Source organism: Microcaecilia unicolor, chromosome 10 (assembly GCF_901765095.1).
Source record: "Microcaecilia unicolor chromosome 10, aMicUni1.1, whole genome shotgun sequence".
Lineage (NCBI taxonomy): Eukaryota > Metazoa > Chordata > Amphibia > Gymnophiona > Siphonopidae > Microcaecilia > Microcaecilia unicolor.
The window spans coordinates 195,468-213,094 of NC_044040.1; the positions used below are offsets into that span (position 1 = coordinate 195,468).

The window sequence follows — 17,627 nt, forward strand, 5'->3', positions numbered from 1 at the left end:
AGATAAAGGTGAGCCGGTCAATATTGTGTACCTGGATTTTCAAAATGTGTTCGACAAAGTACCTCATGAAAGACCAGAGAAAACTGGAAAGTCATGGGATAGGAAGTAATATTCTATTGTGGATTAAAAACTGGTTAAAAAATAGACAACGGAGAGTAGGGTTAAATGGTCAGTATTTGCAATGGAGAAGGGTAGATAGTGGAGTTCCCCAGGGGGTCTGTGTTGGGACTGCTGCTTTTTAACATATTTATAAATGATCGAGATATGAGAATAACTAGTGAGGTAATTAAATTTGCCGACAACACAAAGTTATTCAAAGTTGTTAAATCACAAGAGGATTGTGAAAAATTGCAAGATGATCTTACGAGACTGGAAGACCGGGCATCCAAATGGCAGATGATAATTAATGTGAGTAAGTGCAAAGTGATGCATGTGGGAAAGAGGAACCCGATCTATAGCTACATGGTGCAAGATTCCACATTAGGAATCACTGACCAGGAAAAGGATCTAGGAGTCATCATTGACGATACTTTGAACCCTCTGTTCAGTGTGCGGCAGCGGCAAGGAAAGCAAATAGAATGTTAGGTAATATTAGGAAAGGAATGGAAAATAAAAATGAGGATGTTACAATGTGTTTTATTAGAAAAGGTACAGAGAAGAGTGATGAAAATGATAAATGGGATGGGACAACTTCCTTATGAGGAAAGGCTGAAACGGCTTGGACTCTTCAGCTTGGAGAAAAGACAGCTGAGGGGAGATATAATACTGGAGTGGAACAGGTAGACGTGAATCATTTGCTTACTCTTTCCAAAAATACTAGGACTAGGGGGTATGCAATGAAGTTACAAAATAGTAAATTTAAAACTAATCGGAGAAAATATTTCTTCATTCAATATGTAATTAAACTCTGGACTTTGTTGCCAGAGAATGTGATAAAAGCAGTTAGCTTAGCGGGGTTTAAATAGCTTCCTAAAAGAAAAGTCCATAAGCCATTATTAAAATGGTCTTGAGAAAGTCCACTGCTTATTTCTGGGGATAAGCAGCATAAAATGTATTGTACTGTCTTGGGATCTTGCCAGGTACCTGTTGAAAACAGGATACTGGGCTTGAACTTCAGTCTATCCCAGCATGACAACACTTCTGTACATATTTATTCAGAACATTTATACACCGCTTTATACCACTTAAAGCAGCCTCAAAGCGGCTTACAATGAACTGATGAATAATTACAATGACAATGGAAGGGGAGGGAAAATGCATTGCAAAGCATTGGCCAGAGCTGAGAATTCAATTACAAATTGATCTGAATTTGAGCAGAGAGAAGCAAGGAATCAGAGAAAAATAAACAGGAATGGTGAAATTAAAGTCCAGGATGATCCATAGATACGATGGTAGGAAGGACTTCAGTTGATTGAACTAAAACCGTGGCAGGATGAGATGAGCGCTCGGACAGGCCAGATCGAGGAAGCCGGCTGCAGAAGAAGTAGAAAGCAGCTTTTCAACCGTCTTCTCCTGGCAATAAATTGGATATTTGAGATGTTACTAGGATGGCTGCTACTTAGATTTATTCATTGACTATTCCTTTATGTATATTTTTATGTACCTTGCCAAAAAAAAAAAAGTAGATGAATGGGCTGTAAATGGCCCAGCTGAGGTTTAGAATCATTTAACCAGCCAGGAACGGCTCCTTAAATGGCACTTCACCGGCTGTCTGCCGATAATCAGTAGGAGATAGCCGACTATATCACACAGTATAACTATCTGCTGATATTCAGTTCATCACCGCTAAGTTTAGCAGCCAAATTAGGCTAGCTATTTTGGCAGCCTATCTTTGGCTGGTTTCAACTGAACTGGCAAGCACTGAATATCAGCTTGGCTGGTTAAGTTGAAACCAGCCAAAATAAGCCTTGATATTGAATGCCAGTCGCCAGAAACGACCTCGCATTGAATAGCTGGGCTCAGCAACGACTGCGGGAGGCAGTCTGGCTACCTTCCATATTCTCAATATTGGGCCCATTATGAATAAATATGGCATTTCTAATAAAACGTGACTGAGTTTCCATATTTGGTTTGTCCATCTAGGGCATCTCTCTTTTCAGGCACTAGTGTGTTTAATATCATGAAATCTAAATACTCCTCTGCTTTACCCTTCTCTGTAGTCATAATGGTATAGACCTCGATAAGTTTGCATTTGATTGATGGACTGCTCCCTATATTTTCACTGTTATTTTTGTTAGCATTTTTTAAACTTTATTTTCAGGGTCAAATACTTACGAAGAGGCTGCTGCATATATTCAGTGCCAGTTTGAAGATCTGAACAAGAGAAAGGACTCAAAGGAAATATACACACATTTCACATGTGCTACAGATACCAAGAATGTGCAGTTTGTTTTTGATGCTGTAACTGATGTCATCATAAAAAATAATCTTAAAGACTGTGGCCTTTTCTAAGCTCTTGTATCAAATGGTAAGTAACTTTTGTGTAAATAAAATGACTGTAAAAAGTTTATCCTCCTTTTCCCCCCCCACCCCAATCCCAAATGTTCACCTTTTGTTGCCTTGTAGCCTGGAAGTATAATAGAAACATAGAAGTGTATTTTCAAAGCACTTAGACTTACAAAGTTACATAGTAGTCTATGGAACTTTATACGTCTAAATGCTTCGAAAAGAGCCCCATAGAAAAATGTAGTCAGTTAAAAACTATATCGTCTATCCAGTCTGCCCATCCATACCATCTATTCTCCCTATCACTTCCTTAGAGATCCTATGTACTTGTCTCAACATCTGTTGAATTCAGATACTGTTTTTGTCTCCACCACTTCCACCAGGAGGCTGTTCCACAACTTCACCACCTTTCCGGGAAGAAATATTTTGTTAGTTTACTTCTAAGTCTATCCCCTTTTACCTTCATCTTATGCCCCCTTATTACAGAGCTTCCTTTCAATTGAAAGAGACTCGCCTCCTGTGGATGTATACTGCACTTGCCTGCCTGGTGCGAAGGTGGTAGACCCTCACGCGTCACGTAGATAGGATTTTAGATAGTGCTAGGGAGGAGCTGGCTGTCTTGGTACATGTGGGTACCAATGACATAGGAAAATGTGGGATAGAGGTTCTGGAAGCTAAATTTAGGCTCTTAGGTAGAAAGCTCAAATCCAGAACCTCTAGGGTAGCATTTTCCGAAGTGCTACCCATTCCATGCGCAGGGCCCAAGAGACAGGCAGTGATCCGGAGTCTTAATACGTGGATGAGGCGATGCTGCAGGGAGGAGGGTTTTAGATTTGAAAGGAACTGGGCAACATTCTGTGGAATAGGGGGGCCTATTCTGGAACAATGGGCTCCACCTTAACCAGGGTGGGACCATGCTGCTGGCATCAGCACTTGAAAAGGAGATAGAGCAGGTTTTAAACTAGAACCTGGGGGAAGGCTGACAGTCGTTCAGAAACGCATGGTTCGGAACCAGGTGTCTTTCAAAGATATCACCAAAACAGGGAAGATAGGGTATCCCGATAGCGAAGTTGCAAAAGAGACCATAGTAGATCAGGTGTACTTAAATAAAACTCAGACAAATGATTGCAAATCAACACTGTCTACTACTGTGCAAGATGTAAATAGCAACATAAGTACATAAGTATTGCCGCACTAGGACAAACCAAAGGTCCATCAAGCCCAGCATCCTGTTTCCAACAGTGGCCAATCCAGGTCACACATACCTGGAAAGATTAAAAAAAAAATCAATACATTTTATGCTGCTTATCCCAGAAATAAGCAGTGAATTTGAAATGTCTATATTTGAATGCCAGAAGCATAAGAAATAAGATGGGAGAGCTAGAATATATTGAACTAAATGAAAAGTTAGATATAATAGGCATCGCTGAGACCTTGTGGAAGGAGGATAACCAATGGGACACTGTCATGCCGGGGTACAAATTATTCTCCGAGGACAAGCAGGCTGCTTGTTCTCACGACTGGGTTGACGTCCGCGGCAGCCCCCACCAACCGGAAAAAGCTTCGCGGGACGGTCGGCACGCAGGGCACGCCCACCGCGCATGCGCGGCCGTCTTCCCGCCCGTGCGCGACCGCTCCCGCCAGTTACTTTTTTCCCGCGACTGAGAGAGTCGTGTTTTTGCAACTCTCTCGTTTCAGCCGCCGGAATTTTCGACCGCGTTTACGCGGGTCGTCGCTCTTGGCCCTTTTGGCCTCTTCTTCTTTCAGTTTCGTTTGTTATCCAAAAAAAAAAAAAAAAAAAAAAGAATTTTGCGCGTGTGGAGCACGCGCTCCTCCTTTTTCCCTCGCTTTCTAGCGGGGACGCCTCGTTGCGGCCTAGTGGCCGCTCGGTCGGTTTCAATTTTCGTGGTGTGATTTTAGCCACCATTGCCGACTTTGACTTCGCCGACGCGATTTTTCCGTCGATGTCCTCGAAGGTCCCGAGTGGATTTAAAAAGTGTGGTCGCTGCGGCCGGCCGATCTCGCAGACCGACACCCACGCTTGGTGCCTCCAGTGCCTCGGGCCGGAGCACAATCTCAAGTCGTGTGCTTTGTGTCTCGGTCTCCGGAAACGGACTCAGGTTGCGAGGCAAGTTCTGCGGGACCGTCTTTTTGGAACTTGCGCCGGCCCCTCGACGTCGACCTCGACGGCATCGGTATCGAAGGCCGGTTCTTCGGTACCGGTATCGATGCCCGAGACATCGGCACCGATGGCAGCGACCCCAGGAGAACAGGTCCCGTCGGCCCGCCGGTCCGCCGGCGAGAGTGGGGTAGAGAGACCGCGTGGGCAGTCGGCCCCGGTCACTCCCTCAACTCGTGAGCCACGGGACCGAACCCTGTCGGACCCGGTACCTCGAGACCGAGGGGGATCGACCTCCTCCTCCTCCATGCCCTCCGGCACCGGTGACGTGCACCGGAAGAAGGACAAGAAGCGCCGTCACCGGGAGCCCTCGGTGCCTGAGGAGGTGTCGACGCCGAAGCGTCATCACAGAGAGGAGAGATCTCCGTCGGTGGTGGAGGTACCGACGCGTCGGGGTTCCGGCACCTCGGTGCCGTCTCCTGGCCCCCAGCAGCTTCTGGCACCGACACCCTTGCCGGCCCCACCGCCTTTCTCGGCAGCGGGCCTGGACGAGTGCCTCAGAGCCATCCTTCCGGGGCTCCTGGAAGGGCTGATGCGCCAGGCTGTGCCGGCGCCGGGGGTGCTTGCGCCCTCGGCGCCGATGACTGTGGCGCCGGCGAGCTCTAGCCCGGCGCCGGGGCAGTCGACACCGCCGCCGCTTGCGGTGCCGGTCTCGACAGCCACGCAGGTGGAGTCCCCGTCGACGTCGATGGAGGGAGCTCCGTCCCCGCCGGCGCGGGAGTCCACCGCTCGACGACACCGAGGCCTCGGTGCCTCGACGTCGAGCCGGGCCCGGTACCGGACTCAGCTACATGAGCTAATGTCCGATACCGAGGATGAGGACTCGTGGGGGGAAGAGGAGGACCCGAGATATTTCTCCTCAGAGGAGTCTACGGGCCTTCCCTCGGACCCCACGCCGTCACCGGAGAGGAAGCTCTCACCTCCTGAGAGTCTCTCCTTTGCCTCCTTTGTGCGGGATATGTCTATAAGCATTCCCTTTCCCGTGGTCTCTGTGGAAGAGCCGAGGGCCGAGATGCTCGAGGTCCTCGACTATCCATCACCACCTAGAGAGTCCTCCACGGTACCGCTGCACAATGTCCTGAAGGAGACGCTGCTCCGGAACTGGGTGCGACCATTAACTAATCCCACCATTCCCAAGAAAGCAGAGTCCCAGTACAGGATCCACTCTGACCCAGAGCTCATGCGGCCCCAGTTGCCCCATGACTCAGCGGTCGTGGATTCTGCTCTCAAGAGGGCACGGAGTTCGAGGGATACCGCCTCGGCGCCCCCGGGGCGGGAGTCTCGCACTCTGGACTCATTTGGGAGGAAGGCCTACCAGTCCTCCATGCTCGTGACCCGCATCCAATCGTACCTGCTCTATATGAGCATCCACATGCGGACCAATGTGCAACAGCTGGCGGACCTGGTCGATAAGCTCCCGCCGGAGCAGTCCAGGCCTTATCAGGAGGTGGTCAGGCAGCTGAAGGCGTGCAGAAAGTTCCTGTCCAGGGGGATTTTTGACACCTGTGACGTGGCATCTCGTGCTGCGGCCCAAGGTATAGTGATGCGCAGGCTCTCATGGCTGCGTGCCTCTGACCTGGACAACCGCACCCAGCAGAGACTGGCCGACGTCCCTTGCCGGGGGGATAACATTTTCGGTGAGAAGGTCGAGCAGATGGTGGACCAACTGCATCAGCGGGAAACCGCTCTCGACAAGCTCTCCCACCGGGCGCCTTCAGCACCCGCCCCCACGGGTGGGCGTTTTTTCCCGGGCACGGCAGGCTGCACCCTATTCTTTTGCAAAGCGTAGGTACAACCAGCCGGCCCGAAGGCCTCGTCAGGCACAGGGACAGCCCCAGCGCGCTCGTTCTCGTCAACAGCGTGCGCCTAAGCAGCCCCCTGCGCCTCCACAGCAAAAGCCGGGGACGGGCTTTTGACTGGATCCACGGGAACATAGCCGCCCTACAAGTGTCCGTACCGGACGATCTGCCGGTCGGAGGGAGGTTAAAATTTTTTCACCAAAGGTGGCCTCTCATAACCTCCGACCAGTGGGTTCTCCAAATAGTGCGGTGCGGATACGCCCTGAATTTGGCCTCCCTGCCTCCAAATTGTCCTCCAGGAGCTCAGTCTTTCAGCTCCCATCACAAGCAGGTACTTGCAGAGGAACTCTCCGCCCTTCTCAGCGCCAATGCGGTCGAGCCCGTACCACCCGGGCAGGAAGGGCAGGGATTCTATTCCAGGTACTTCCTTGTGGAAAAGAAAACAGGGGGGATGCGTCCCATCCTAGACCTGAGAGGCCTGAACAAATTCCTGGTCAAAGAAAAGTTCAGGATGCTTTCCTTGGGCACCCTTCTGCCAATGATTCAGAAAAACGATTGGCTATGTTCCCTGGATTTAAAGGACGCATACACTCACATCCCGATACTGCCAGCTCACAGACAGTATCTCAGATTCCGCCTGGGCGCACGGCACTTTCAGTATTGTGTGCTGCCCTTTGGGCTCGCCTCTGCCCCACGAGTGTTTACAAAGTGCCTCGTGGTGGTAGCGGCCTACCTACGCAAGCTGGGAGTGCACGTGTTCCCATATCTCGACGATTGGCTGGTCAAGAACACCTCGGAGGCAGGAGCCCTCCGGTCCATGCAGTGCACTATTCAACTTCTGGAGCTGCTGGGGTTTGTGATAAATTACCCAAAGTCCCATCTCCAGCCAACTCAGTCTCTGGAATTCATAGGAGCGCTGCTGAATTCCCAGACGGCTCAGGCCTACCTTCCCGAAGCGAGGGCCACCAATCTCTTGGCCCTGGCTTCGCAGACCAGAGCGTCTCAGCAGATCACAGCTCGGCAGATGTTGAGACTTCTGGGTCATATGGCCTCCACAGTTCATGTGACTCCCATGGCTCGTCTTCACATGAGATCTGCTCAATGGACCCTAGCTTCCCAGTGGTTCCAAGCCACCGGGAATCTAGAAGATGTCATCCGCCTCTCCACCAGTTGTCGCACTTCACTGCTCTGGTGGACCATCCGGACCAATTTGACCCTGGGACGTCCATTCCAAGTTCCGCAGCCCACGAAAGTGCTGACGACGGATGCATCTCGCCTGGGGTGGGGAGCCCATGTCGATGGGCTCCACACTCAGGGTCTGTGGTCCCTCCAGGAAAAGGATCTGCAGATCAACCTCCTGGAGCTCCGAGCGATCTGGAACGCACTGAAGGCTTTCAGAGATCGGCTGTCCTGTCAAATTATCCAAATTCGGACAGACAATCAGGTTGCAATGTATTACGTCAACAAGCAGGGGGGCACCGGATCTCGCCCCCTGTGCCAGGAGGCCGTCGGGATGTGGCGTTGGGCGTGTCGGTTCGGCATGCTCCTCCAAGCCACATACCTGGCAGGCGTAAACAACAGTCTGGCCGACAGACTGAGCAGAGTCATGCAACCGCACGAGTGGTCGCTCCATGCCAGAGTGGTACGCAAGATCTTCCGAGCGTGGGGCACCCCCTCGGTGGACCTTTTCGCCTCTCAGACCAACCACAAGCTGCCTCTGTTCTGTTCCAGACTTCAGGCACACGGCAGGCTAGCGTCGGATGCCTTTCTCCTCCATTGGGGGACCGGCCTCCTGTATGCTTATCCTCCCATACCTTTGGTGGGGAAGACCTTACTGAAGCTCAAGCAAGACCGCGGCACCATGATTCTGATAGCGCCCTTTTGGCCCCGTCAGATCTGGTTCCCTCTTCTTCTGGAGTTGTCCTCCGAAGAACCGTGGAGATTGGAGTGTTTTCCGACTCTCATTTCGCAGAACGACGGAGCGTTGCTGCACCCCAACCTTCAGTCTCTGGCTCTCACGGCCTGGATGTTGAGGGCGTAGACTTCACTGCGTTGGGTCTGTCTGAGGGTGTCTCCCGGGTCTTGCTTGCCTCTAGGAAGGATTCCACTAAAAAGAGTTACTTTTTCAAGTGGAGGAGGTTTGTCGTGTGGTGTGAGAGCATGGCCCTAGAACCTCGTTCTTGCCCTGCACAGAACCTGCTTGAATACCTTCTGCACTTATCAGAGTCTGGCCTCAAGACCAACTCAGTAAGGAATCACCTTAGTGCGATTAGTGCTTACCATTATCGTGTGGAAGGTAAAGCCATCTCTGGAGAGCCTTTAGTCGTTCGATTCATGAGAGGCTTGCTTTTGTCAAAGCCCCCTATCAAGCCTCCTACTGTGTCATGGGATCTCAACGTCGTCCTCACCCAGCTGATGAAACCTCCTTTTGAGCCACTGAATACCTGCCATCTGAAGTACTTGACCTGGAAGGTCATTTTCCTGGTGGCAGTTACTTCAGCTCGTAGGGTCAGTGAGCTTCAAGCCCTAGTAGCTCATGCTCCATATACCAAATTTCATCACAACAGAGTAGTGCTCCGCACTCACCCAAAGTTCCTGCCGAAGGTGGTGTCGGAGTTCCATCTTAACCAGTCAATTGTCTTGCCAACATTCTTCCCCAGGCCGCATACCCGCCCTGCTGAACGTCAGTTGCACACATTGGACTGCAAGAGAGCATTGGCCTTCTACTTGGAGCGGACACAGCCCCACAGACAGTCCGCCCAATTGTTTATTTCTTTCGACCCTAACAGGCTAGGGGTCGCTGTCGGGAAACGCACCATCTCTAATTGGCTAGCAGATTGCATTTCCTTCACTTACGCCCAGGCTGGGCTGACTCTTGAGGGTCATGTCACGGCTCATAGTGTCAGAGCCATGGCAGCGTCGGTGGCCCACTTGAAGTCAGCCACTATTGAAGAGATCTGCAAGGCTGCGACGTGGTCATCTGTCCACACATTCACATCTCATTACTGCCTCCAGCAGGATACCCGACGCGACAGTCGGTTCGGGCAGTCGGTGCTGCAGAATCTGTTTGGGGTGTAAATCCAACTCCACCCTCCAGGACCCGAATTTATTCTGGTCAGGCTGCACTCTCAGTTAGTTGTTCTTCGTAGGTCAATTTCTGTTGTACCCTCGCCGTTGCGAGGTTCAATTGACCTGGGTTATTGTTTTGAGTGAGCCTGAGAGCTAGGGATACCCCAGTCGTGAGAACAAGCAGCCTGCTTGTCCTCGGAGAAAGGGTATGATACATACCTGTAGCAGTTGTTCTCCGAGGACAGCAGGCTGATTGTTCTCACCTTCCCTCCCTCCTCCCCTTTGGAGTTGTGTTTCATACTTTATTGCTTGTCATTCAACTGGCGGGAGCGGTCGCGCACGGGCGGGAAGACGGCCGCGCATGCGCGGTGGGCGTGCCCTGCGTGCCGACCGTCCCGCGAAGCTTTTTCCGGTTGGTGGGGGCTGCCGCGGACGTCAACCCAGTCGTGAGAACAATCAGCCTGCTGTCCTCGGAGAACAACTGCTACAGGTATGTATCATACCCTTATCGTAGTGATATGGTGGATTGAATTGGTATTTTAAGGAGAGCCTTGAATCAAATAGATTGAAAATTCTGCAGAAAACAAAACACTTCTTGGAACCCCTATGGATTGAAATTCCATGTGTTAAAGGGAAAAGGATAGTGATAGGAATGTACTACCGTCCACCTGGCCAGGATGAACAGACAGATTTAGAAATATTAGAAATTAGGGAGGCTAACAAAGTGGGCAACACGATAATAATGGGTGATTTTAATTTCCCCGATATTGACTGGGTAAATGTAACAGGGCATTCTAGGGAGCTAAAATTCCTTGACAAAATCAAGGACTGCTTTATGGAGCAGCTGGTACAGGAGCTGACTAGAGAAGGAAAAATAACAGCCAGCATGTGTGAGGTGAAGGAAGCTATTAGAACTGAAAGAAAATCCTTCAGAAAATTGAAGAAGGAACCAACTGAAAATAATAAGAAACAGCATAAGGAATGTCAAGTCAAATGCAAAGTGCTAATAAGGAAGGTAAAGAGGGACTTCGAAAAAAAGGATTGTGTTGGAGGCAAAAACATATAGTAAACATTTTTTAAGTATATTATAAGCAAGAAGCCAACAAAAGAATGGGTTGAAACGCTAAATGACCTCAGCATCCATCCCTCTGGTAGTGAAACTAATGGAAAGTATGGTAACCAAACAACTTACTGATTACTTAAACAAATTCACAATACTACATGAATCACAGTCAGGATTTCAATCCAACCATAGCACCAAAACAGTGCTAGTCACTCTCCTAGCCAAATATAAACAAACAATTGCAACCAGAAATAATGTGCTTCTTCTACAATTTGACATGTCCAGCGCGTTTGACATGGTCAGCCACCAAATACTATCGAACATCCTAGAGTACTTCGGGATTGGAGGAAACATACTCAGATGGTTTAATGGCTTCCTAACCGCAAGAACATATCAAGTGATTTCAAACTCAAAAAAGTCATCACCATGGAAATCAGAATGCAGAGTACCACAAGGATCACTGCTCTCACCAACCCTTTTCAACTTAATGATGACACCATTAGTTAAGTCGTTATCCAACCAAGGACTTAACCCGTACATCTGTGCAGATGATGTCACGATCTACATCCCATTCAAACACGATCTAACCGAAATCACAAATGAAATCAAACACAGTCTCCAAATAATGAACTCATGGGCAGATGCATTCCAACTAAAGCTAAACGCAGAAAAGACACATCTCATTCTCTCCTCACAATATAACACAAACAAACCCACCACCATAAACACCCCAGACTACACCCTTCATATTTCAGACAGTCTGAAAATTCTTGGAATTACAATTGACCGAAATCTTACACTCGAAAGCCATGCAAAAAATACAGCAAAGAAAATGTTCCACTCAGTGTGGAAACTAAAAAGGATCAAGCCTTTCTTCCCAAGGGAAATATTCCGCAGCCTGGTACAATCAATGGTGCTAAGCCACCTAGATTACGGTAACACCATTTATGCAGGATGCAAAGAACAGATCATTAAGAAACTTCAAACTGCCTAAAATACAGCAGCCATTTGGAAAAATGAAGTATGAAAGTGCCAAATCCCTAAGAGAAAAACTACACTGGCTCCCACTAAAAGAACGAATTGCATTCAAAGTTTGCACCTTGGTCCACAAAATCGTTCACTGTGAAGCCCTGATCTATATGTCAGACCTCATAGACCTGCCAACTAGGAACACAAAAAGATCAGCACGTACATCCCTGAATCTCCACTACCTCAGCTGTAAAGGACTTAAATATAAATCCACATATGCATCCAGCTTCTCCTACATATGCATGCAACTATGGAACGCACTACCGAAGGCCATAAAAACAATGCACGGCCTAACAATCTTCCGAAAACTACTGAAAACTGACCTATTCAAGAAGGCATACCACAACGTTCCATCCTAATTACTAAGCAACCAGACTTTACATGAACTAGACAAAACCGAACCCCTACACTTGTCTGATAACCATGTTGCTATTAATGGAGTTACGCAATATGCACTACCACTTTATTCTCATGTCAGAAAGGAACTTTTTATAATTGATTATCTGACTCATGTTATAATCTACTCTATCACTCAGGAATCTCTATGCAATACCATATTGTATTATACTTTACCATGTATGCATCTTAATGCAATATCATTCGTAATTCTGTACCCGGAAATGGCGATCGCCATTACGGCATAATGTAAGCCACATTGAGCCTGCAAATTGGTGGGAAAATGTGAGATACAAATGCTACAAATAAATAAAATAAATAAATCTCAGCGATCTCAAGGGTCTCTACTGAAATGCGCTTATCATTCTTTTGCTTCCTATCTCGTACATCTCCTTTGGATTTCTACATCCCAAATGCATCAGTATGTACTTCTTTGCATTAAATTTTAACTACCAGACCTTAAACCATTTTTCTAATTTTTTGTATCTTATGTTTCTACTCTCTCTGGGTTGTCCACTCTGGAAGTCTTCGTGTAACCCGCTGGGATGCAGAATGAAAATTCCCGCTTCTCTTACTGGAAATTGGGCTCACAAGGCTGTGCTGGAAAACGTTTTTCAGAGGTCTAGAAGGCTCCCCAGATTTCTAAGGGCTTCATTGAATTCTTTTACCTTTGGCCTCACACATTTGGTCTATTTTTCTGATCTGACATACCCTTGGGACACCCCAGAGGGTGTGGATAGCAAGAGGAGATGTCACAAAATGCCTAGCCACTGCCTGGGGCTACCCTGTGCCCTTATAGGGTCCACCTGCCACTTGTGCTGTACAGTAGCACCCTTTTCCCACCGATTGGGTCCCAACCGTTTCTGGGTCAGTCTCTTGCTCTCAAATGATCCCCAGTGATTCCTAGGTTACTGGGGCCCATACTCCCAGTGGTTCCACAGTTCCTAGAAAGCACCCACAGACCCAACAAACAAACCACCAGGATTATTCGTCCAGACAAGCAGAGGCAATAAACTAAAAATGTTTGTCATGAACAATGAACAGAAAAAGTTCAATCAGCAAACAACAAATAGGTAACAGAAATAGGATTACTTAGTAAACAAATATTTAGATAGTTTTATATCTAAATAGTACCTGGGGAGTTCAGGATATATAGCTGCTCACAGGTTATCCAATATAATTGTTCACAGGGCCTCAGAAGCGAGATCCTTCTCTCTCTTCTCCCAAACTGAGACAGGGGAAAAAAAGCCAGTACATCCTAGATGAATTGAGCTCCTGGGCTCTGCAGAGGGTCCTTCTCTTGCAGGAATGGCAGAGGAGGCGGCTGTGGAGTACTTGCTATGAAGAACTGTCAGGACTGACAGCTCCATACCTCCCATTAAAATTTCTATGGTAAATATAGGGGCTGCTTGTGTGCATTGTTCAGAAAATGGCTGTGCATTGCTTTGCATGCACATTTGTATAGTAATTAGCTTATTATAATACCTTTGCATACGATTTTCGTTAGCTGCTACGGTGACAGAAAAAGAGCTTGCAGAACCCTTTTGTGCATATCTGGCTGTATTCCATGCTTGCTAAACCGGCTAGAACCAGTGTAAAAATCACATTGCTGGCTCGTTAGGGTTTGTGCATCTGGGCCTGAGATGGGGGGAAAGCCAGTGTATCCTAGATTAATTGACCTACTGGGCCAATCAGAGCCTAGAAGAACAAGTTTTCAAAAGTACTGCATCTTCCTATCTGTGTTGGACTGAATCAAAAATGGTAATTTCTCTAACAGCTTCAAACATAAACATACACCACCTGCTGGCTATACTGGAGAAATACACTTGAAGAAATAAATACAGTTTACAGGTTTAAAACCCACTGTTTTGTCACATGAGGGGTTTAGCGAAGCTTGAAGAATGGTCCAGAAATTGGCAGCTAAGTTTAATGCTAAAAAATGCAGGATCATGTGCTTGGGTTGCAAAAATTCCAGGAAATGGTATAGTATAGGTAATGAATTACTTCTGTATACAAAAGAAGAGCGGGACATCGGGGTGACCATACCTGATGGTCTTAAGGTGGCCAAACAGGTAGCAAAGGTAACAGTCAAAGCCAGAAGGATGCTCAGGTGCATAGGGAGAGGAATAGCCAGCAGGAAAAAAGAGGTGATAACTGCCCTTGTATAAGTCTCTGGTTCTCACTAAATTGGGCTGAGAGCACTCTTAAGTATCTTGATATCCAAGTAATAACCACTGCGTCCTTTCTCTACTCTGCCAACATTCCATTGATGTTGGAAGCTACGAGGAAGCAGATGGATGGAGGGATTTGCTGCTCTCATTACTGGGGAAAATCAGACTGATAAGTATGGTAATATTTCCCAGATGGTTGTATTTAATGCAGACGCTACCTCTTAGTCTATTGTAGAAAGATCTGAGACATCTCTATCAGCTGTTCAATAAGTTTTGTTGAACAGGTAGGAAACCCAAATTGAGGTTGCATGTTAATTGAAGGCATGGGGGATCTGGGTATGCTGAACTTTTAAGATGTACAATAATGGGAATGGAATGAGAATGGGATTTGATATACTTCCTTTCTGGGTTTTTTTTTTTTTTTTTGCGCAACTACATTCAGAGTGGTTTACATAGTATATACAGGTACTTATTTGTACCTGGGGCAATGGAGGGTTAAGTGACTTGCCCAGAGTCATAAGTAGCTACAGTGGGAATCAAACCCAGTTCCCCAGGATTAAAGTCCACTGCAGTAACCACTAGTCTACTTCTCAGCGTGCTTGCTGAGACACCATAGAGATTGGATGTTTATGAAGAGTCTGTTTACTCGTATTAATCTGGAAAGGGCATTTTATGCTAGCCTCCCTGCCTAGCTCTGATAGTAGAGAGGATAGGTTTTTCTAACTGGTTCTTGGCCTTCATCCTGCTAACTCTTGCTGTAGCACTCTAATTTTGTGGACAGGTTCTTTCATTCCTAGGTTAAAAAAATACATTATATAAAAAAAGCAGCTTTAGTCTCACAACTGGTTTTACATTTGCATTTTACATTTATTAAACTGCTATAATTATTGGGAATATTTAGATTTACAAAAGGAAAGTTATATTCTAGCTAAATTTGATAGATCAAACTGAATTTGTATTATCAGATTGTATCATTGCTGGCTACACCTAGAGAATGTTTTTGATACAGCAGTTGGCTGACTCTCTGGGACTTAGAGTTCTGAGGTAGAACAAAAAGCAAGGAAGGTGCCGAAAGAGAAAAGACACCCCGAAAGCACTAATATTGAAACTCATACCAGGAAACCGTTGCTACTAGGGGATTCCATTATCAGAGGCATTAACTTTGAAACACAGTTCAAGGGGCCATGGAAAGTGAAATGCGTGCCAGGTTCCTCAGCTACCAGGAGTACCCAGCAAATAATGACTATAATCAGAGAAGAAACTAAGGAGTCAAATGCTGATGTTATCCACCTGGGAACAAATGACCTGTCCAGTAATACTCCACTTGCAGCGCAGAGAGCTTTCAGGAGCTGGGGAAGGGGCTAAAACCTTTGATACAAACAGCTTTTTCTGAAGTACTACCTACTTTTGGAAAGGGAGAGAAAAGATTGTAAAGTACTGAAAATTTCAATAGCTGGCTCAAAGCCTGGTGTCACCAAGGAGGTTTTATTATTTATTTATTTATTTTATTTATTGCATTTGTATCCCACATTTTCCCACCTCTTTGCAGGCTCAATGTGGCTTACAATACATCATGGATAGTGAAAACATATTAGAGAATAGACATTTAGTATTACAGAAGTATTTTGGGTAACATGATAATGATAAAGCATGATAGTAGTATAACAATCAATATTAAAGACAATTCTGGATGTAAGTGGAGGAGATCACATTTGTTGATCTTTGTGGTATGCCTTGTTAAAGAGACGGGTCTTCAGTAGTTTGCGGAAGTTAGTTCATAGATCGTTTTTAAGTTACGCGGCAGTGCGTTCCAGAATTGTGTGCTCAAGTAGGAGAAGGTTGACGCATGTGTTAGTTTGTACTTTTGACCTTTGCAGTTGGGGAAGTGAAGATTAAGGAATGTGCGGGATGATTTTTTAGCATTCCTGGGTGGCAAGTCTACCAGGTCTGACATGTAGGCTGGGGCTTCTCTGTGAATGATTTTGTGAACTAGAGTACATAGTTTGAACGTGATGTGTTCTTTAAGAGGGAGCCAGTGTAGCTTTTCCCGTAGGGGTTTAGCACTTTCATATTTTGTTTTGCCAAATATGAGTCTAGCTGCAGTGTTCTGGGCTGTCTGAAGTTTCTTGATTATTTGCTCTTTGCAGCCAGTGTAGAGTGCGTTGCAGTAGTCTAAATGACTAAGTACCATTGATTGTACCAGGTTACGGAAGACGGTCCTTAAGAAGAAAGGTCTTACTCTTTTTAATTTCCACATTGAGTGGAACATCTTCTTGGTTGTGTGTTTCGTGTGATTCTCAAGTGTTAGGTGTCGATCAATGGTAACTCCAAGAATTTTTAGGGTGTCCGAAATTGGAAGATTCAGTTTCGGTGTGTTAATGGTGGTGAATTTGTTCGTGTTATGTTGAGAGGTGAGTATTAGGCATTGGGTTTTTTCTGCATTGAATTTCAGTTGAAATGCATCCGCCATGAATACATGATGTGTAGACTTTGGTTGATTTCACAGGAAATTTCCTTTAAATCTTGTTTGAATGGGATGTATATCGTTATGTCGTCTGCGTATATGTATGGGTTGAGGTTTTGGTTTGATAGAAGTTTAGCCAAGGGTATCATCGTTAAGTTAAATAAGGTCGGTGAGAGAGGGGATCCCTGTGGAACTCCACATTCAGGTGTCCATGTGGCTGATGTAGTTGAATTAGGTTAGGTTTTAGGTAATCTAGGATAAAAGCCCACCTTTTTGATGCTGCTTTTAACTCCTAACCCTTACTCACTTGTCCAGTACCTTTATTTTATCACCCCCACCTTAGTAATTCCCTTATCTCTTATTTGTCCTGTTTGTCCTAATTAGATTGTAAGCTCTGTCGAGCAGGGACTGTCTCTTCATGTTCAAGTGTACAGCGCTGCATAAGTCTAGTAGCGCTATACAAATGATAAATAGTAAGTAGTAGTAGGTACATAGAAGGATGGAGCAATACATGGAAAAACAGACTATATTGCAACAGTGGGTTTCATCTCATTGTGGCAGGGGAAGAAATCCTTTGGGAGAAATTTAAGACAATGTTTCTAGGCATTTAAACTAGAAGGTGGGGTGGCAGGTCACTTCCAGTGGTCACCTCCAGCTAAAGACAAGATATGACAGTAGAAACAAAAGCAATTAAAACAGCAATCTTAGCAAATCACTTCTTACCAACACAGCAGGAAGTAAGACTAAACAAAAACAAACAGAAGATGAAAATGTTACTGTAATGTAGATGGAAAGCGTTGACCGCAAATGCTCGCAGTCTAAGTAATAAAGTTCTTGATCTGCAAGCCCTGATGTTAAGAGGCAGACATAGACATTGTTGCAATCATGGAGACATGGCTCAATGATTCCCATGAATGGGATGGAAATATACTAGGCTATAATCTATTTAGGAAGGATAGAGATGGTCGTAAAGGTGGAGGAGTAGCTCTGTATGTGAGAAATGATATCGCAG

At 46.3% G+C, this 17,627-nt stretch overlaps 1 protein-coding gene across 2 annotated transcripts in view; it reads left to right on the forward strand.

Moving 5' to 3' along the window:
• Positions 1–17,627, forward strand: part of LOC115478743 (guanine nucleotide-binding protein G(i) subunit alpha-1) — a 188,392-nt gene that overhangs the window by 151,075 nt on the left and 19,690 nt on the right. Inside the window, exon 8 of one of the 2 annotated variants that reach the window (XM_030216312.1) lies at positions 2,261–2,467. In XM_030216312.1, coding sequence (XP_030072172.1) covers positions 2,261–2,451 — 191 coding nt within the window. In that variant the 3' untranslated portion in view covers positions 2,452–2,467. Of the gene's footprint in view, positions 1–2,260; positions 2,472–17,627 lie in introns of those variants that run through there. The other variant, XM_030216313.1, reaches the window with a different exon arrangement.